Genomic DNA, 19,205 nt, shown 5'->3' on the forward strand with positions numbered 1-19,205 from the left:
CAGCCGACCTTCCCAAAGGGGCAATGAGCTTGTCTGACCGTCTCTCTGCCCCTTCTTTGCGCTTGCCCATCCGCCCGATGCTGACCCTTTGGCCCGGCCTACGTCCACCAGAGTCAACCATACAGACTGCCACAGTACAAACAAACCAGTGCCGTCTCTTTCAGATCGCGTGCATGTACAGTACGTAGCCACCTGAACGCCATTCGTAAATCTGTGCCGTGAGGCACCAGAGGCAGAGAATCTCCAGCCGAATCGCGCAGCGCAGTGTTACCTAAGGCGGGGCGGCGCCTGAATCGGCAAGAGGGGGTCGCGGGGTCTCTCACTCACACTGAATGCTCGCATGAGACCTCACCTGACCCTTCATTACTCTCAACCTCACGTCGCCAAGCCAGCTTCCCTTCAGCCACGGCACCATGGCCGCGCCCCAATCGCTCGAGGAGTGGACCTCACTCATCTCCAAGTCCATAGACGAGCACTTTGAAGCCATCAAGTCCATCAATTACAAAGTGCGCAACCCTTCCCCCCCACCTCTCTCCCCCCTCTTCCGTCAACACGATGATGGATTCAAGCCCATTCGCTCGAGGCCTGGTTGACTGACGGCCGACGCCCAGATCCACGCCGACCCAGAGCTCGCCTACAACGAGCACCACGCCCACGAGGCCTTCACCAGCCTGCTCTCCTCCCCGCCATTTTCCTCCCTCGGCATCACCGTCACGCCGCGCGCCTATGGCCTCGACACGGCCTTTTCCGCCGACTTCGTCTCGCCCGGCGGTGACGACGGACGCCTCATCGTCTTCAACGCCGAGTACGACGCGCTGCCGGGCATCGGCCACGCCTGCGGCCACAACCTCATCGCGTCCGCCTCCCTAGCCGGCTTCCTGGGCCTCGTCGCCGCCCTCCACGCCGCCGGGCCGAGCAACGCACCGGCAGCCCGTGTCCGTCTGCTCGGCACCCCCGCCGAGGAGGGCGGCGGCGGCAAGCTGCACCTCATCCGCGGCGGGGCCTACGCCGGCGCCGCGGCGTGCCTCATGACGCACCCGGGGCCGCAGTACCTGCTCAAGGACGGCGTCGAGGGCGTCGCCGCCGTCAAGATGCTCGCCAACGTCAAGTGGCGCGTGCGCTTCGAGGGCCGCACCGCCCATGCCGCCATGGAGCCCTGGAACGGCGTCAACGCCCTCGACGCCGTGTGCCTGTCGTACAATGCCATTTCCATGCTACGCCAGCAGATTCGTCCGCACGAGCGCATCCACGGCGTGTTTGGCGAGGCTGGCGACCGGCCGAATGTGATCCCCGGCCGCACGAGCGTCGACTACTACGGTGAGGGCGTTTTGCTCCCCCTCCCCCCAACCCTTTATCCATTTGCGCGTGAGAGTCATCGAGATGAGATGAGCTGAGCTGATCAACTTGCTACCAGTCCGTAGCAACACCCTCGCCGCCGCGGAGCGCCTCTGGACGCGCGTCAAGGCCTGCTTCGAAGGCGCCGCCCTCGCCACCGGCTGCACCGTCTCCTACGAAGCCCTCAACTCATACGCCGACCTGCGCTCCTCCCTGCCCCTCTGCCGCGCCTTTGTCTCCGCCGCCGCGTCCCTACCCCCGCCTTCTTCGCCCGCCGCGTCGTCCTCGCCATCAGCCCCCAAGACCGTCGTCGCGCTCGACGAGCCATCCGACTTCCTCGCCGGCTCCACCGACATGGGCAACGTCACGTACGAGTGCCCGGGCTTCCACGGCGCGTTCGGCATCGACACCGCCATCGGCCAGGGAAACCACACGGCCGCGTTTGCCGATGCGTCGGGCCTGCCGCGCTCGCTCGACCGCGCCGTTGCGTGGGGCAAGGCCATGGCCGTCGTGGGGTGGCGGGTTGTCGCCGAGGACGCGTTTGCGCACGAGGTCAAGAACGAGTGGGAAGAGGACATGAAGCGTGCGGCGTTGTGATCATGAAGCCTCCATCTAACGCATATACATGGCCAAATAAAAAGTCAAACCTCACGGGCGTCTTTCCCGAGTCACATCCGAGCCCGCAGGTCCCGCACCCGTGAGTGCCATCATCATCTTGAGCTCATCCCGCGGCAGAACCAGCACGTAGATCGCACATCGATACTCTTCTCATTATCTATACACAAACGCAGAAACAGTTCATTTTGAACCTCTCGAGCGCGGCCCGTAGGCAAAAGGTGCGCATCCCACGCAAGCACTATGCAATCGCCCGGATAACCAGAGCGGAAAACAAAGAAAACCCCCACACCAGATTTGACAGCATGCTTTGGACCAGCTCCCTTCACACGCATACGCGTGCCGGGTCCTGTCGTGTCCGTCTGCCCATGTCTCTCAACGCCGTAGCGGAAAAAGAAAACTTCCCAAACAAAAAGACAAAGGCGCAACACAGCCAGGTAGGTAGCTGCGTGCGTCATCAAAGCAATTTGCCGCGGGCCATGCTTGAACGGACCAATATATGACATGTACAAGAAGCGTTGCCGTGCTGCCTCCCTCATCGACCTCGGCTACGAGGTACAACGTCAGGCAGACTCTCATCTCATCGCCACGTCGCGCCCCGGCTCTCCTGTCGTCTGTGCCCTCCAGGCTGCTGCGGTTGCGGCTGCTGCCCGACGCTGTACGTAACGCGCCTGGCCTCCGGGCTCCAGCTGGCCTCCTCCCTCGCGGCCGTCTTGTCGAGGCGCACGCTGCCACCCATGTTCATCCGCCGCGCCTGGCCGGCCGTGAGGCTTCGCTCTGGAGCGGCATCCGCGGGAGAGCACACCAGCGGCGGGCTCCTCCTGCGCTCGAGGCTGCCACGGCGGTGCCGCGAGATGCCGTTGGTGCTGCTGGCCAGAGCCGCCGCGGGGAGGCTGGGCCTCGGTGCGGCGCCCGTGGCTGATCCGAACGACGACACCCGCTTAGCCGTGGAGGCGGCCGTGCTCGTCAGGGCGCTAACCCGCCGAGCCTTGTCCTTCTTGGCCGAGTGCATGGCGCTGCGGAGCTTGCGGGCGTCGATGCTGCATTCCGAGTCTGAGCCTGTCTCGGACATGCTGGCCAGGGGCGTGTTCTCGTCGACGACAATGGGTCGCGGCAGGCGGGGGCTGAGTCTTGTTCGCTGCGACGGCAGGGACGACGCAGGCGGCGGAGACATGTTGCCGGCCTTATCGGCGTCCAGTGTCCGCAGCGGCGACGCCTTGTCTGGCTGCGGCGAGCCCGACGACAGGTTGAGGCTGAGTGTCGGCGGTGACGGCAGCGGTGATCCCGAATGACTGGGAATTCTCGACTTGGACAGGAAGCCGGCCTGAAACCTGCTAGGCTTGGCGAGGCTCGATGCCTCGGGAATTTCGAGGCTGGGGCTGGAGTCCCCGTTGGTTGCCGGCTCGTCAGCAAGATGCGCCGGCACGACCACCGGCGGCGGCGGAGGAGCGGCCTTCTCAGGCGACGGCTGCTTGTCCGGCGATTCGTACTTCTGCGGCGTCTTTGCAAAGTCGGCCAGTGTGCCGTCTTCGCTCTCGTCGTCCCTCCATCGCACGCCGCGTTTGCTCTTCTTAGATGGCGTGAAGCTCACCCCTTTCTTGACGCTGCCCAGGGCCTTACGCCTCCTGGGCGACGACTTCAAGGGGCTCGCAAACACGTGCTCATTGGCGACGACGGCGGCCAGTGCCGGCGCGGCCACGGGCTTGACGTACGCCACGGCGGCCGGCTTCTTGCGCTTAGGCGTGCCCCTGCGCGTGGGTGGGAAGGCCTCGACCACGGCCGGCAGTGTTCCGTCGGGCTTAACGACCTGCGAGGCGGCGGCGTATCCTGTTTGCAGCAGCCTGTTGATGATCTCTTTGGCGTGAGCCACCGCGCTCTCTTCGTCCATGGCCAGCGTGTCGGACAACGAGGCCAGCATGTCGAACTGCGCCGTCAGCAGCATCTGCACCATGGCCGCGTCGCCTGCCTTCTCCTGCTCCATCACCTCACGGTACGCCTCGCGATTGAAGCCAGCCTTGAGCAGCTCCGCCTCACGTCCCAGGCTAGCGCCCTCGCCCGTGTCGGCGCCCTCGGTGCCTTCGAGCTGGCCGAGGCTGTGCGTCAGAGCTGTATCGATGGCTCGCTCCCACGTCGCCTTTTCCAGCTTCTGATGAATGTGTTGGCGGCTGTTCTCGAGCTCGATAAGGATGCCCTGAGCCGTCTTCCGAATAGCGCTGAGGCTCTGTGGCATGACGTCGTCGTCACCGCCGCGCTGTTCGCAAATGGCGTCAAAAGCGGCGATCCAGCCCGAGAGAAGGCTGATGCGCCGCTCAAAGGCCTTGAGCTTCCGCATGCTGTTGATGCGCTCCTGGCGCTCGGGCGCCGAGTTGTCGTAGGCGGCGCGCAGACGCTGCATGCCCTCGCGGACGACGAGCTGGCGCTTGTCGCACTGCTTGCGGAACTTGGCGAAGAAGGTATTTTCGGCGTCTTTTTGCTGGGCCTTGAGCTCGTTGATGAGGGCCATCTGTTCGTCGATCTTGACGAGGAAGTCCTTGACATGGCGGTTGACGTTGAAGACGTTGCGGGTGACCTTTGTCTGGATGTTCTTGGCGCGGTTGGCGTAGCGAAGCGTGTTCTGCGTCTCGTCGAAGTGGGCGCTCGAGGGCGAGACGCAGACAATCATGACGGTCTTGCAGTTGCCACCGAGGGAGAACTTGAGCAGGCGGGTGAGCTTGCTGTTGCGGTAGGGCACGTGGGCGCGTTGTCGGCGGTCGCAGAGCGCGTTGATGCAGGAGCCGAGGGCAAGCAGCGATTTGTTGATGTTGGCGCCCTCAGTGAGGCGCTCGCCACGGTTCTTGGTGACGGAGGCGCGCTCGGAGCCGGCCAGGTCGATGATGCTGAGCGTGGCCATGGTGTGCGGCTCGCTGACGTCGGCGTTGCGGTCCTTTTGGGCGATATTGATCTGCAGGACGGCGTGGGAGCGCGACGAGGTGGCGTTGGCCTCGGTGGGTGACACGGTGCGGTACTCGTTGCCCTGGACAATCATGTCCATGACCTCGTTGACGTCGCGGGGGTGGTGGCTGGTGAGGCCGGAGACGGTGACGGCCTGGTTGCTGTCCTCGCGCAGCATCAGGCCCTGCTTGCTGCCGCCGGGGACGAGCAGGTCGCGGATGGTCTCGTTGTAGATCTCGAGGTAGCTGAGGCTCAGTTCCGTCGTCTTGTCGGCGCTGCGCTCGTCAATCTTCTCGAACAGCTCCTGCATGGTCAGGAAGATGATGCCGGGCTGCTGCGCCGTGCCGGTGATGGTGTGCGTCTTGCCGCAGCCCGTGGCGCCGTAGGCAAAGACGGTGGCATTGTAGCCGTCGAGCACGCTGTCGAGCAGGCTCTTGGTTGTGCCCTCGTACACGTCCGTCTGCGTCGTGTTGTCGTCGAAGACGCGGTCAAAGGCGAAGACCTGGTCCTTGACCTTTTTGGACGTGGGCACGACGGACCGCGAGAAGCGCTGCACGGGGTTGTCCTCGGGGGGATCGAATACTCTGGAGGTGACGTTTTCTATCAGCTGATCGACGATCCCTCGGCAACGTTCGGCTCTGATGGTTCTTGACTCACAGGCAGCGGTCGTCGACGACCTTGATGACGCTGCGCAGGCCGCGCTGGTGCAGCTTGGGCGTCGGGACGCCCGCCAGCGAGCCATCGCCGAGGAAGACGGTGCTGTCGTCTGTTTTTTGCCTGCGTCCGTCAGCATTGCGTATCGTCTGTCGTGGCGGGCTGGATGGAAACCTACAGCTGCGCTGCCTCTCTGATCGTAAAGGGCCGTACGCGGACTGTGAGACATGGTCAGCAACCTGCAATGGAATGCGTCAATCGTCCGTCACGCACCGGCCACGGTAATCGACGACGCCCCAGCGTCCGGCATCGTTGCGCTCTTCGGGCAGCAGCTATCTCTCCCAGCTACCGCTCATTCGCTTGGCGCCGTCTGCGTGCTTGTTTGTGGTCCGACGCTCGCTTCGATCGGGGCGCGACGAGCGGTCGTGATGAATTTCGTGTGTTGTTTTCCGTTCGCTGTCGCCTCGTCGTCGAAGTCGGTGCGGTGGGGTTTCCGAAGAGTAAACAACCAAGAAAAAAAAGATGCAGCAAATGCAGACCGCCGGGCGCCGTGGATAAATCGGCCAACAATGCTGCACCGCGGGCGAAAGTGTTGTCAAAATCTTACCTGGAGTCGGGTCGAGGGGACGTGGTCGGGGAAGAGAGTGAGCTTGCTTGTCGATGCGAAAAGCGGCCTTGGGTCAATTGTCGGTGACGTGCATCCGCCTGCCGGCATTGTTGATAGAGCAGGTGGCCGGGCGTTGCTGTGGTGACGCCACAGGGGGGCACAGACGGGGCGCAGAAGGGGGACCCTGGACGGCTCTCACTAACCGCCCCACAGAACGGGGCTTCAGCGTTGCGGCCGCACCACCTGGGCCATGGAGGGACTTTGGTGGTTGGCAGCCGGGAAGGCTCTTGCGCCCTGGCGGTTCGCACTGCAGTGGCCCGGGCGGCAGCCGGCTGGTTTTCACTGGAACTGCCCACCTGGGCCAACACACAAGGGATGAAACATGAACCCGGGATCAGCACGAGTCGTTTGACAAGCTCGCGAATGACGGCAGCTCGCGGTCAGGCTCGTCGCAACAACAGCGGGCCATCACGGGCAAGGGTCGTGAACGAGGGTCACGACCGAGTCTGTGCAAATATAAACAACATTGGAATCCTGGCAGCACCATTGCCCCCGGCATGCCCCATGAGCAGCGCTCGTCGGCAAACCCTCAACCCCGGGAGGAGCTCTCGCTGTCCTCGTCCTGTGCCTGCCTTTGTTCGAGACACCCAACGCCATAGCCTTCCCCGGCCCGGCCCGGCATTTCGATTGACTTTGGCAGTTCGCGAGGGCAGTTCGCGGCAGAGAGCCTGCAGCATCCCACGCCCCAAGCACTCCCGATTCTCCGTCTCGGCCACACATCGCCAAGAATCCAGACCGCCGTGATCCGAACCTCGGCCTTATGCCGCGTTCGTGGGGTTCCTGCGCTGCGTCAGCTCCTCGCACCATCTCAGGCGGCTTCCACCAGCCGGACCGGACACATACCAGGCACTGATAAAGCCCTCGTCGAGATTGTCCATGGCCCTCATGTCCTGCTCCGATATCTGCAGCCCTCCCACGTCCACGTTCGAAATCATGCGTTCGCGGCGCGTGCTCTTGGGAAGCGTCACCATGTTGTGCTGCATCGCCCACCTAATCGCGCGCAGAACCGTCAGCAGTCAAGTTCCAGAAACCTCCCAGCCCCCTTCCCCCTTTGTTGTTGGGCTCCCACTCACTTGACTAGCAGCTGTGACGTCGTGCAAGAATACTTGTTGGCCAGCTCCACGACCGCCGGGTGCTTGAGGCGCAGGCCCCGCGCAAACGGCGCGTATGCCTCGACGGTGATGTCGTACTTCTTGCAGACCTTTCGGATGGGCATTTGCGTGTGGAACGGGTGCACCTCGAACTGGTTGACGACGGGCTTGATCCGGGGGTTCGACGCCATGAGCTCTTCGACCTAATCAACCTTCGTTTTAGCATAAGCCGGCATACAGGCGATACCCGCCGGCAGACGAAGGACGGAGCACATACATGCCGGACGCCAAAGTTGCTCACGCCAATCATGCGAACCTCTCCGCTCTCAACCGCATCCTCCAGCGCCCTCCAGCTCGTCAGGCGCGCCTCCTTGCCCCCATACGGGCTATGCAGGAGGAACAAGTCCACGTAACCCAGCCCGCACGCCTCCACGGAATCCTTGATGGAGCGGCGGACAGAATCATACGAGGTGCCGTTCTCCATGAGCTTCGTCGTGTAGTGAATGTCCTCGCGGCGGAGGTTCTCGCGGTTCTCCTGCCGGCTCGAGAGGAAGCTCGCGATGGCCCGCCCGGCCTCGCGCTCGTTGCCGTACATCTGCGCCGTGTCGAAGCCGCGGTAGCCCGCCTGCAGCGCCCAGTGCACGGCCTGCGTGGCCTCGCGACCGGACATCATGAAGAGGCCCAGCTGGATCTGCGGAATGGTCATGCCATTGTAGAGCTGTCATTCGCGCGCGGGCGGTCGTCAGTATGGCGTTCGAAGCTCGTGTTCAGCTGCTGATCGAGACATGTCTGGAGAGTTGAAGCTGATGGGGTGTCCATGCGCATCGGCTGGGCATTCACGTACCGTGAGCCGCGATAGCAAAGGTCTGTTGCTAGATGCCATATTGAACATAAACGACACTGTCCAAGAGGGCAATTGCTGGGCATATGCAGCTTGGGTTTCAACCGGCGAATCGTCTCGTTGGTACCTACACCTAGAGAAATGGGAAGCTGTCAAGGATAGCGGTTCGATCGCATCACCGGCATCGCGACGTGCGGCCAGCTACATATCAACTGCCTCCCGGTGGAGACAAGCCAAGTCGGCCAGACTCGGGAGTCGGGACTGAACTCCGTCGTGAGCAGTGGTGGAGGAGCTGTCCAGACCACAGAGGCTGTTGGAGGCCAAGGTTCGCCCACAGGTCGGGCGCCGACCCACGGGAAACGTGCTCGTCACCGCCGTGGTCGGGGTAGTATTTCCTGAACGGGATCGACCACAACCTTAATCTTCGGGGCCTCCCAGCCCAGATCTGGCAACAAAAGGCGGGCCGAACGGCGTACAAGTCGGACAGCGCAGCACTTGTCATCAATCCTGGGTTGAGGCAAATGCTCTGTCAGCGCACATGTATTATGTATTATGTATCCAGCCAAACATTGATCCACACGTAGGAGGAGGGGGCACATGGAGACGCTCGTTTGAGTGCACGCAAAGGGCCCCTTTGGTCCAACAGATGCCACACCACACATTTCTTTTCCTTGCGTCATGGTTTCGAGCGGCGAACTCTTCGGGTCGGCACTTTGACATCTGCGATGTGTCGGCCGCGTCGTTCCAACCGTTGATGTTGTCGTCTTTCAGCTTGGCCTTTGCTTACCCTGCACCCCGAGACGGAACGGGGCGCGTCAATTTGATGTCCGTTATCTAGCAGGAGAGGCTCCAGTAACGCTCGATCGTGATGATGCCGAGCCCTGCCATGACCGGCGATGCGCTGATCCTGTGTCGGGCTATCTCTCGGTGCGGCACTCCATGAAAAAGAGGCTGGCGACTTTCACGAGCATCCTCTTCGACCTCATTGTGGGCTTGTGCACGGAAAACATGGCGCAGTCAACAAAAGTCACTATACGAATCTCTTCCGCTGTATTCCTCGTTCTATACACATCATACAGCTCGCTGTTCGCAGCAAATGCAGCAAACATCAATTCCCAAACGCCAAATTGACCCTTCATACCAACCAAGCAAACCCGGCCGCGAGCACCGTGGGTGCTCCTCCGCCCAGGCCTTTGACATCCCACCCCTACGACTGCGCATTCACGATTGCGCACTTGCATCGTTAGCTGCAACCAGCTCCATATCAGGCTGCCCCCGCAACAGCATACCGCGGCATCCGTGCCATCTTCTCCTCTGGGCTGGTGTCGGGGTCGTCATAGAACAGCCGTCCCTTCTTCTCCTTCTTTCCGGCCTTCTTGTCGCCCTCGTCGCCGCCGACACCCTCGTCCGCTTTGCCTGGTGGCTTGATGCCCGCCTCTGCCATTCGGATCATCTTGTCGATGTCGTCGCTGGGTGCTGCGGTCGAGTTCCACGCCTGGCCCTCGGGTCGGGGCGGCAGCCCGGCTGGCGGCGGCACACCGCTGCCGGGAGGTCGCGCAGGCAGGTTGCCGCCCGCTGGATATCCGTAGGGGCCCGCTTCATAGCCTTGCTGTTGCTGCTGCTGCTGTTGGGGCTGGTACTGTCCGTTCTGAAGTATCGTTAGCATATCTATCGCCATCATTGACCGGATATGCACGATGGAGACGCCACGTACGTATTGCTCGGCGACTGGCTCTCCCTTGGCGATCGCCTCCTTGTCCGCGCGGCGCTTCGTCCGCCATTCAGCCAAGCGAGCCACCAGCTCCTCCTTGCTCTCGTATTTGATCTTCTTGCGCGGCGGCTGACTGCCCTGTCCGCCCGGTACCGGGTTACCGGTAGCAATGCGCCGGTTCTCCTGGGCCCGGTAGAACGTCTGAATGATGTGGTTGCGGTGCTGCTCAAGAATATCCGCGGGGATGCCTTCCATGCCGAAGATCTCCACGTCGAGTCCCTGTCTGTGAGTGAGCGCATTCTCGACTTGCACCAGATTCTCCTTGTGCACCTGGTTCAGGTGCACAGCCAGGCCTGCGTGCTCGTCAGCCCCAACTGCAAAACAGCGACAGCAGCAGAGGGGGGATTTTTGGCATCGACCTACCGCCCGCCGTGTTCAGCCGTCGATGGCATCGGTCGCACTTGAAGTGCTTCGCCTTCTGGTGGGAAATGAGGAGCTTGAGGTCTTCAAAGTCTCGCTCGCCTGCGCGCCTCGCGGCACACGTCAGCACCCGGACGCAAACGGCTGGTTCAACCAGCTCGGGGCTCATGGGATTAGCGAACAGTAGTAGCACCATGGTCGCTCGAGGAGCTCCTCGATGTCGGGGTGGCCGCGCTTCTTCTTGCCCATGATCGCGGTTGTGTCTTGTCGAGGGAGGGCGGCGGTTGATGAGGGGGTCGGGGCGCTGCGCCAGGACGGGCCGCAACAGAACGATTGACGAGGTGCGAATGGAAAGCACAAACGACGCCTGGGGTCTGGGGAGATGCGATGTGTGTTGCGTGAATGCGGCTAGGTGGGCAAACGGGTCGCGACGACGCATCTTTTGGGAGGTAGCTTCTGTCGGCTAAAGTTCGGCTTAACTAAGCTTGCTGCACACCGCTCGCTACGCGGCCCAAGCATTGAGCACCAGCTGGCGCGCAATCCACTGAGAGCCATGCACAGGGTTTGGGAGCAACCCTCAGCTGCGAGGTTTACCATGGACTTGGATCCATTGGGTCACAAAATCTACTGCGGCCCGCCATCGTTCCCTGCCGAATCGAACCATTATTCATTGAAAGCCTGAGCCTGGCAATATATCTTGCCCGTGTTCCTTCCACGAGGCGCCGAAAGTAGGTCTAGTTACAGTAACGAATACAGATGCACCGCAGTGCATGCACGAATGCCGAGCTGCCTCGGAATCATAGCCATATATCCAACTGGCAATGAGGCGTGTCCGGCCTTCCGTATCAAACAAGACAAGTGAAATGATGCCGATGTGGCCGCTGCCGCCCGTTGGGTATCTCCCATGCACGTCCACACCGCGCTCCTCAACGCCCAGTGTCAAACCTCACTGCTGCTGCTGGGTATGATCAAACATAATCAACGGCCACTGTCCGCCGGGCGGGACCATTCCCATGTCCGCCGCCGTCTGCGTCACCGAGCCGTCCGTAAGCATCGACGACGATGTCATCGAGCCCCTAGCCGCGTTGCCCAGCGTCAAGAGGGCGCTGGCGCTATAGCGCTCCTGGCTGTCCGCGATGGCGGCAGTCCAGTCGTGCCAGGGGTTTCCCTGGCCTGCTTGCCACACGAGGTTGGCCTGCGTTGGTGTGCTCACATGCTGTGCTGCCTGGGATGCGAACGCCGCGAGGGGGTTCGACGGAGACGAGCCCGCAACGCCCGTGGCGGTGGCGGCCGCGCCGTAGAACATGGTCGGATCGGACTGATACGAGGCGCCCGTTCCCTGTGAGCCATCCGCGTAGGCCAGCGTCGCGTATGAAGCCTGGCCGTTGAGACCAGTCTCCTGGTAGCTCTGGGCGGCGCCGTTCGAGATGCCGTGTGCCTGCGGCATGGGCGACGCCTGGGTCGGCTGGTACGCCGGATGCTCCTCCTGCTTGACGGGGGCCGCTGCCGGCGCCGGCACGGGCTGTTTAGGCTCCCTTTGCCGCATGTCGTGCTCTATCCATCCTATGGTGCGCTCAATCATCTGCCCTATCTGGTTGCTGATGCTCGGCCCGCAACCTGCCACCACCATGTTAGCCGCGCCTCACTGAAATCGGGCAGGCATACTTACCTAGCAGCAAGCTCGTCTCCCTGAGGATCACCATCCAACTCTGCATCTCCTCTCGCAGCGTCGCAACTTGGCGGGGCGTAGTCTCGAAGCGCCGCTCCCAATGTGCGACCAGCATCGAAAAGATGCATGCGCCATAGACGGACATCTGATACCACGTTGTGTCCAGAGCCTTAGTCCGGTACAGCTGCATCGTGCAGCGGAGGAACTCGCGGGCCGTCTCGTCGCAGATGCGCGTGTTGTCCGCCATCATCTGCTTGTCCGTAGTCAGTGCCACAGACGGGTGCCGAAGGCAAAGCCGCAGCTCGAGCGCAAATGTGCGCGCGTAAATGGCCGGGATGGTCGTGCTCTCCAGCCCCTCGGACTCGTTGAATCGCAAGCTCTCTGGTAGCTCGGCCTCCCAATTTTCGAGCTGCTTCTCCAGCGCCTTGACGACGTTGACGTAGTTTTGCGGGTCCCTCCGAACACTGTAGATGTTGGCGTACATTTCCATGAAGATTGGCACAATCTTGAACCCTGCGAGACCAGCCTCCCACGCGCAGGGAATCGACCGCGACGTGTCAACGCCTTGGTCGCTCAAGAGATCGTCTGCGATCGGCTCCGGAAACTCGATGTCAAAGTCTTGTACGTTGACTGGCAACGGGGAGCCTCGCCTGCCGGTGATTGCGACGACTACCGTCAAGATCACCCACCAAGTGCGCTTACGCATCTCGTTATGCAGATCCGTGCCCTCCCCGGGCTTCTTGGATGAGCGATGCAGGTTCAGTTCCAATGCCCGGTGCAGAGACATGCTCGCCAGGATGGAGCCGCAGCCCGGCTTGGGGAAAGCCCGCGTGTGCGACGCAATCATGGCCAGCGCCTGGACTGACTCCAACTCCTGGCTGCCCAAAAGGTCGTAAATCTTGCTCAATGCGAAATGGTAGTGCTTGTTGGAAAGTTCGTTCAGGTTGCTGCGCTGGTCGGGCTCGTTGCGCACGCCGCAGTGAAAGTACATTGTCGCGATGACCATGTGCACCATGACGATCTCCGCGATCGATGGCTCGAAGTTGGGCTCGTCGTATAATCGTGTCAACTGGTCAGGCGTCAGTACATGCATCAATCATATTTGGTTGCGGCTTGACTGACCAGTCGCATGAAAGTTGGCCGGTGAAGGACCGGCAGGAAAAGGCCCACGGCCATGAAATACCACTCGGTGTACATGAAGGCGTCCTGACGTGACGGCAAGTCGACGTGCAGCTGCGGGTTGATGCCCATGCAGGACTTAAGGAAAGCCTGGACCGACTTGTTGTAAAGCGGCATCGAAGGTTGAGAATCCTCCCCGGGCTCGTCCATGTCCGGGAGATCAAACGATGTCGTATCAATGGTGGTGCCGAGGATTGACAGCTTGGTGCCACGGATGGAGCTCAGGGGCGCGTTGTCGGGGCCGACGCCGATGTGGCCCTGGTCTGGCCGCGCCTCCCACTGGCTGCGAGGGAAGTTGATGGCCGGCGTTGGCTGTTGCTGTTTCGGTGTCGCTCCCCCGTTCTTGACCCATAGCGAGCCGACCTGTGACCAGGCGTCGGATGCCGGGGGCGCATCGTCTCCAGATGACTCGGAAGGGTACTGTGCCCAGGAGGGGCCCCTCCAAGACTTGACTTCGACGCCCTTGTCGCGCAGCAGTTTCTCCAGGTCGCTGATATGGGCAAGCATGCCGTTCTTCTCACGCTCGAGCTCCTGCATGTAGCCCCGTCGTTCTGTGCGGCCGGTGACGCGATCGGTGACGTAGCACTCGAGATTCAGGTTGATACAATGGGAGCAGCCCTCGGGCAGGGCATCGCAGCGGATCTTGCGCACCTATGCACGTGTAAGTAACAAGCTGGGGGTGGAACAGGTTCAGGGGGGCTGCGCCCAGCCTCGCGAGCCCGGGGACAGCGGGCTTACCTTGCACCGGTCACACGCCTGTCCTGTGCGTGTGTAGGACTGCAGGCGGTTCTTGACGACGGAGGAAAAGTCCTCGGGTCCCCGGTCGGTCCGCGGCAGCTTCAGGCGGCCGGCGCCCAGGCCATTGTGCGCCTGCTGAGCATCCTCGTCGCCGCTGCCGCTGTCGGCGGACCGCTTGTTGGAATTGGCGGGCCGGGCGGGCATCGCCGCGGCAGCCGCAGAGGCGGGCTTCGCCTTGGATGTGCTGCTGTCGCGCGGCGAGATACTGCGGGATGAGGGAGGCGAAGGCGGGGAGGTGTTCCGGGCGGCGGTGAAGACGGACGAGGAGGCCGAGTTTGGCGGCGAGCTCGCGGCGCTGGCGGTGTTGCTGCTTGCGTTGCTGCCGGTCTTCCTCTGCTTCTTCCGGCCGGCGGGACCGGCGCCGCGACCCGTGGCGATGCTCGAGGCGGAACGGCGCGAGGCGGCGACGCTGGAGACGCAGACGGAGGGGGATGCGGGTGCGGGTGCAGTTGGGGCGACGCGAGGCGTGGCGTCGAGGTCAAGATCGAGGTCGAGGTCGACGGAGCCCAAGGTTGGCGCGGGCGCGGGCGCGGGCACGGACGTTGGCCACGCGGGTGGCGGCTTGCCGGTGATGTCGGCCAGAGACAGGGACAGGGACAGCGCGTGCGATGCGGCCGAGTCTCTGGCGATGCGGTGGTGCTGCAGGCCCCATGCAAAGGGCGGGGGGTGCTGTTGCTGGTGACGAGGATGGCGATGGTCGAACAGCGACGACGACGAGGACGACGAGTTAGACGACGCGGAGCCTCGCTGCTGCTGGTAGCTGGACAGGCTCAGGTCGGCAGCGTCCAGGTCCAGGTCCAGCGTGGGCACTTGGCTGGCCCGCCGCAGCTGGGCCGCGTTGGTGGCCGTTGTGGTGGTGGTGGTGGTGCCCGCCATCATGTCGCCGGGGGGCCAATCGAGGGTGACCTGACAGTGACCTGGGCTGGGCTGAGCCGACCAACCGGCAGTCGTGATTGGCCGTTGGTTCGCTGTCGATTCCCACCCCAGCGCTGCGCGATTGACGGCCGGGGGCCCGCCTCCACTGGCAGGTGGGGGGCTTCGGGGGTCGCGGCCACTGAAGGCGGCCGCTGTGCGCCAACTGAAGCGCGCGGAGTCGCGGACTGGGGCCGGCGCAGGGGCAGCCAGCTGAACGGGACACGTCCGTCTGGTGCGGCTGTCGGCAGTTGGCAGTGTGCCTCTGGACCCTGGAATTCGCTGTTTTGCACCTTGTCCCTTGCGACCTATGCGTGGGCGTGCTTGTGCTGGACGATTGCAGGCAAAAAGCACCTTGGAGTTTCTTCCCCCTTTTCGATGTCTCTTGGACGCAGCGAGATCGGCATACTCATCCACAGACGTCACACATGATCTCGTCCCGGCCGGGCAAGCTTATATACCCCGTGTCTCGGTTTTCGACGACCACTAGAGCCCCAAGCCACCCGCAGTGCGGCCGAACACAACAAAGAAGCAATTCGGGCCTCCCGACGACCCTTTGGCGCCGCGACTGTTTGACACGTTTGCGCCCTGCATCTCGTGCCTGTACCGTAGAAGCATCCAGTCCTTCCAGAAGGCTTCCGTTCGCGGTCTCCGAGGTCGAACGGGGGCGCCACCTGGTCATCGCTGGGGCTCATGGAACATGCCACGAGGCGGGTTCGTTGTGATTGCTGGCGCTACGGTAACAGAAGTGGTCCTTGCTGGTCAGCATTGATGTCCTGTGACGTCTTCACGATACCGTCAGGAAATTCACGGGCAGAGCGACCAACGCCGCGGCGTCATTGAGTGCCCAAGTCCTGACGATGATAGCGCGATGTGTTGTGGACATGAGGCCCCAGGTCCCTGTATATGTGACGCACTCACAAACTAGACTGATGACGAAAGCGACTGACGATCCATGTTCGACTACGCTGCTCACAAACTGAACAAAGTTGCCAAGGCAGAGAGCCTTGTCAAGCTGCCAGAAACACGCCTCGCCAGGTCGACATCCCATCCGTTTTCTTACCAATGGTGGTCATCCACAAGCACCGGCGTCTAACGAGTACGTATGTAGTCTACTGGCATGAGGCGTTGAAACATCCATCTATAGCGCCCCTGAGCAAAGTACAAACTATTCGCGTATCCAAACACGCCTGTCAAAGCCCGTTCGTCTCGGGGAGAACAAGTTCAAGTGCAATGGTTCCCTCGTCTGCCAGGCAACGCCAGAGAAGGGCCGATTCTTCCAAGCACGTCGCGGTGCGCCCGGGAAATATATCTCAGTGTCAAGGACGTGCTCACGAGCCCACGATCGGCTCGGAAAGGCCGGTGACATCGCGTGCCTGGGTTTGCAGGCCAATGCAGAGCTTAACCTTGCCATGTGCCGGGCCGTGCAGCATCGGAGAAGTAACCTTGAGTCCAGCGGCTGTACACCTGCAGTAGCCTCCAGGCGCAGCACAAAACCTGGAAGTGCCAGCTGCGCGCGACTTCAGTGGCTGCGTCTGCTGCCCCGACATGGAAAGTGGGGGCAGCGTCTCCCATCGCCAATCCCGTCGCCGAATGCAGCCCCTCCTCGCATCGCCTCACCTTCATCCCATCATTGTCGCCTCGTCGTGCCCGATCCCAGCCCGCAAACTCAATTGAGGCCTCGCCTGCTCGCCGACGAGCAGTCCACAGCGTCATGGCCCTCGAGACGGTCGCTCTCGAGCACCTCCCTGCCTCGCATGCTGTCCATGTCGCCCTGTTCCGCGACGTCGAAAACGCCGCAGCGCTACACCAACAGCTCCTCGCCCGCAACGCAGACTTTGAGTACGCCTTTATCGATGCGTCCGTGGTGCGTCCTGCCGTAGCCCGCTTACACCATCAGACGATCCCACTGACACGCACGCTGCTGCCTCTAGATTATCTCACGACGTCAGTTACTCTCGTCCGTCTTCAAGAGCTCGCTTGCCGCCGCCAACGGGGCCCTGAAGACGCCCAACGTTCACTCTGAAATTGTCGCCTGCCTGAGCGCATCCAATAATGTGAGCCTGGCCGCTCGGCATAACAGCTGTACCCGGCCTCTCGCTAAAATTCCTAGATTGCCGACGCATACCGTCGCTTCGGTGTCTCGCCCACGACCAGAGACCTGCTCGTCGTCAAGGTCACCTTTCCCACAGAGTCCCGGCCCGAACCACCATCCGCGGACCAAATATGGCAACACCTGAAAGACAATGTCCAAGGGCACGCGGTCGACGTTACGGATGAAAACATTGACGCCGCAACCGACCTGGCCAAGGTTCGCAAGTACTACAAGCTCAACGGGCTCGACTGGCTCGACGCCATCAAGGACGACAAAGAGAGGCGGGCGGAGATGGAGACGCTCGTGCTCGGGGGCATGGCTCTTCGGGGCGTATGATACATGGGCAGTGTGAAATGAATCAATGAATAACGGAGCAAACCAGTCTCACACTACCATGTGGCGCCAAGGAGTAAAGTAACGTAAGTCGTCTTGCTCATTATGCTATGCTATCTTGCCCCAACCGCCGTCATTCTTCTGTATTAACTCTAAACGCAGAAGTGCCCGAAACTCCAAGGTCGCTATCAATCATCAATCAAGTGCTCTTCGCACGCTTTTCAATGCCAAGTCTTCAAGACTCGCTCGCTCAAAACCTTCCTGAATCGCTTACGCAAAGCGGAACGTGTTCCTGACCCGGCGCACGACCTCGGCCCACATGGCGTCGCGGCCACTCCGGGTACGCGCGACGGCGTCCTTGTTCTCCTGTGCGCGACGCAGCAGGTACTTCATGCACTCTCCCGTGGTGCCCCAGACGAGATACTTGTAGACGGGGACCGCCGTGCCCTGGCCGGCAAGGTCGACAAGCTCGCAGCTGATCTCATCGGCCATGCCCTGCAGCTGGGCGCAGGCAATTTCCGACTTGGCGACACCGGCATCGACGATGGCGCGGGCACGTCGGACCGACTCTGCGTTGTGGGTGGCGAGGACGAGGCTGGCCTCGGGGAACTCGCCCTTGCCCTCGAGGACGCCGTTCCACTGGCGGGTGAGGACGCTGGCGGCAATGCCGTCGTAGCAGGCGTCAGTGTCGGCCTTGGTGTCGAAGAAGCGGTCGCGCGGGTCGGAACCCAGGTAGGCCCCGCGGACGAGCTTGACGCCGAGGGTGAAGTTGCCCTGCTGGGCTTCGGTGAGGTGGCGCGACAGCACGGCGGGTGCGCACTTCTTGTACGCCTGGTAGGTGCCGAAGATGGTGGCGCGGCCTGGCGTCGTGTTGTACTTGCGCGCAAACTCCATGGTCCAGTCGTCAATGCCATCCTGCAGGCGGTCCTGCTCGGCGTCGAACAGCAGCCGCACGCCACGCTCGTGGGCAAGCTGGCAGATGGAGTCGATTGACTTGCTGAGGTACGGCGTCGCCGGGAGGCGGTGGGACAGCTGGTGGAGGGCAAGGCGTCCTGCACCGGTGAATCTTAACCAAACGTTAGTATCGATGCTCCCATCTCGTCTCGCTGCGGTGCACATATAGCGCGAGGGGATCCCAACTTACTTGAGAGCGACAAAGTCGCCCGGTTCCGCCAGTCGCACCGTCTCAAGAGTGCCTTCCGCCCAGGGGACAATCTCGTTGTCGATGACGGTCTGAGTCTCCTCGCCCAGCTTGGCGCCCTCGAGCTGGCCAGCCTGCTTGTCGGTCAGGACGACCTCCTTCGCATAGCCGAGAATGACGCCGTTGAAGCCGATGCCCTTGAGGCGGGCGATGGTGTCGCGGACCTCGGCGCCGTCCTCGCCAGCGCAGAACTGGGCGTAAAAGGTACGCTTGATGAAGAAGCGCAGCAGTGGGTTGCGGTCCGGGTTGAGCAGCGCGCTGGCCGAATGGGCGAGGACCGCCATGATGCGCAGCGAGGGCGCCAGCAGCAGCGGCGACGACGACACGAGGGTGGTACCGAGGCTGCGCAGGATCATGCTCAAGGGCAGGAGAGAGAGGGGCGCGCGCGAAGGCTCCAGAGTGGGCTGCGGAGGGGGGAGAGCTGGGCCCGGAGGCAGCTCGGCGGGCAAGGTGGACGACTTGCGGTGCGACGAGTGGATGAGGCGACGCTCAGGGCCGGACGGGATGCCGCCGACGGCCGGGCGGTGGGCGATCATGACGGCGAAGCATCGTGTCGCGACGGCAGGCGGGAGTGCGAGATTGCGGTTGAGAGCGGGGGATGCCCCGTGAACGAGTCGGTGGACGGAGGGGGGAGGTCGCATTGCAGCCTCGAGGCCTGAGTGTGTGTGTGCGACGCCGGCTGTTGTGTTTTCTTTGACCAAGAGTGGTTGCAGTTGTGTGTGGTTTGGTTGTTGAGAGAGCTGCGGTTAGAAG

General features: G+C 62.2%; 7 protein-coding genes across 7 annotated transcripts; 2 read left to right on the plus strand and 5 right to left on the minus strand.

Annotated features, from left to right (window-relative positions):
* Positions 1–413: 413 nt before the first annotated feature.
* PLICBS_009914 (uncharacterized protein) lies at positions 414–1,932 on the plus strand (the record flags this gene model as incomplete). Its single annotated transcript, XM_018328070.2, has 3 exons — positions 414–506; positions 612–1,317; positions 1,415–1,932. 3 exons carry the CDS (start codon positions 414–416, stop codon positions 1,930–1,932), a joined length of 1,317 nt encoding a protein of 438 aa, XP_018173303.2.
* Positions 1,933–2,530: 598 nt separating this feature from the next.
* Positions 2,531–5,845, minus strand: PLICBS_009915 (kinesin-like protein Klp5; the record flags this gene model as incomplete). The annotated part of the gene is made up of 4 exons (XM_018328069.2): positions 2,531–5,465; positions 5,539–5,658; positions 5,714–5,753; positions 5,809–5,845. 4 exons carry the CDS (start codon positions 5,843–5,845, stop codon positions 2,531–2,533), a joined length of 3,132 nt encoding a protein of 1,043 aa, XP_018173302.2.
* A 1,426-nt stretch (positions 5,846–7,271) lies between these two features.
* Positions 7,272–8,176, minus strand: PLICBS_009916 (uncharacterized protein; the record flags this gene model as incomplete). The annotated part of the gene is made up of 3 exons (XM_018328068.2): positions 7,272–7,496; positions 7,571–8,011; positions 8,138–8,176. 3 exons carry the CDS (start codon positions 8,174–8,176, stop codon positions 7,272–7,274), a joined length of 705 nt encoding a protein of 234 aa, XP_018173301.2.
* Positions 8,177–9,398: 1,222 nt separating this feature from the next.
* PLICBS_009917 (uncharacterized protein) lies at positions 9,399–10,514 on the minus strand (the record flags this gene model as incomplete). The annotated part of the gene is made up of 4 exons (XM_018328067.2): positions 9,399–9,782; positions 9,849–10,198; positions 10,269–10,367; positions 10,448–10,514. 4 exons carry the CDS (start codon positions 10,512–10,514, stop codon positions 9,399–9,401), a joined length of 900 nt encoding a protein of 299 aa, XP_018173300.2.
* A 697-nt stretch (positions 10,515–11,211) lies between these two features.
* PLICBS_009918 (uncharacterized protein) lies at positions 11,212–14,790 on the minus strand (the record flags this gene model as incomplete). Its single annotated transcript, XM_018328066.2, has 4 exons — positions 11,212–11,882; positions 11,935–13,003; positions 13,057–13,764; positions 13,852–14,790. The coding sequence occupies 4 exons, from the start codon at positions 14,788–14,790 to the stop codon at positions 11,212–11,214; spliced, it is 3,387 nt and encodes a 1,128-aa protein (XP_018173299.2).
* A 1,747-nt stretch (positions 14,791–16,537) lies between these two features.
* On the plus strand, positions 16,538–17,254 carry PLICBS_009919 (uncharacterized protein; the record flags this gene model as incomplete). Its single annotated transcript, XM_065601749.1, has 3 exons — positions 16,538–16,690; positions 16,758–16,880; positions 16,937–17,254. The coding sequence occupies 3 exons, from the start codon at positions 16,538–16,540 to the stop codon at positions 17,252–17,254; spliced, it is 594 nt and encodes a 197-aa protein (XP_065457821.1).
* Positions 17,255–17,521: 267 nt separating this feature from the next.
* PLICBS_009920 (proline dehydrogenase) lies at positions 17,522–18,988 on the minus strand (the record flags this gene model as incomplete). The annotated part of the gene is made up of 2 exons (XM_018328064.2): positions 17,522–18,317; positions 18,396–18,988. The coding sequence occupies 2 exons, from the start codon at positions 18,986–18,988 to the stop codon at positions 17,522–17,524; spliced, it is 1,389 nt and encodes a 462-aa protein (XP_018173297.1).
* Positions 18,989–19,205: the final 217 nt, after the last annotated feature.

The sequence above is a fragment of the Purpureocillium lilacinum genome, assembly GCF_023168085.1.
Source record: "Purpureocillium lilacinum CBS 284.36 DNA, scaffold_8, whole genome shotgun sequence".
NCBI classification, from domain to species: domain Eukaryota; kingdom Fungi; phylum Ascomycota; class Sordariomycetes; order Hypocreales; family Ophiocordycipitaceae; genus Purpureocillium; species Purpureocillium lilacinum.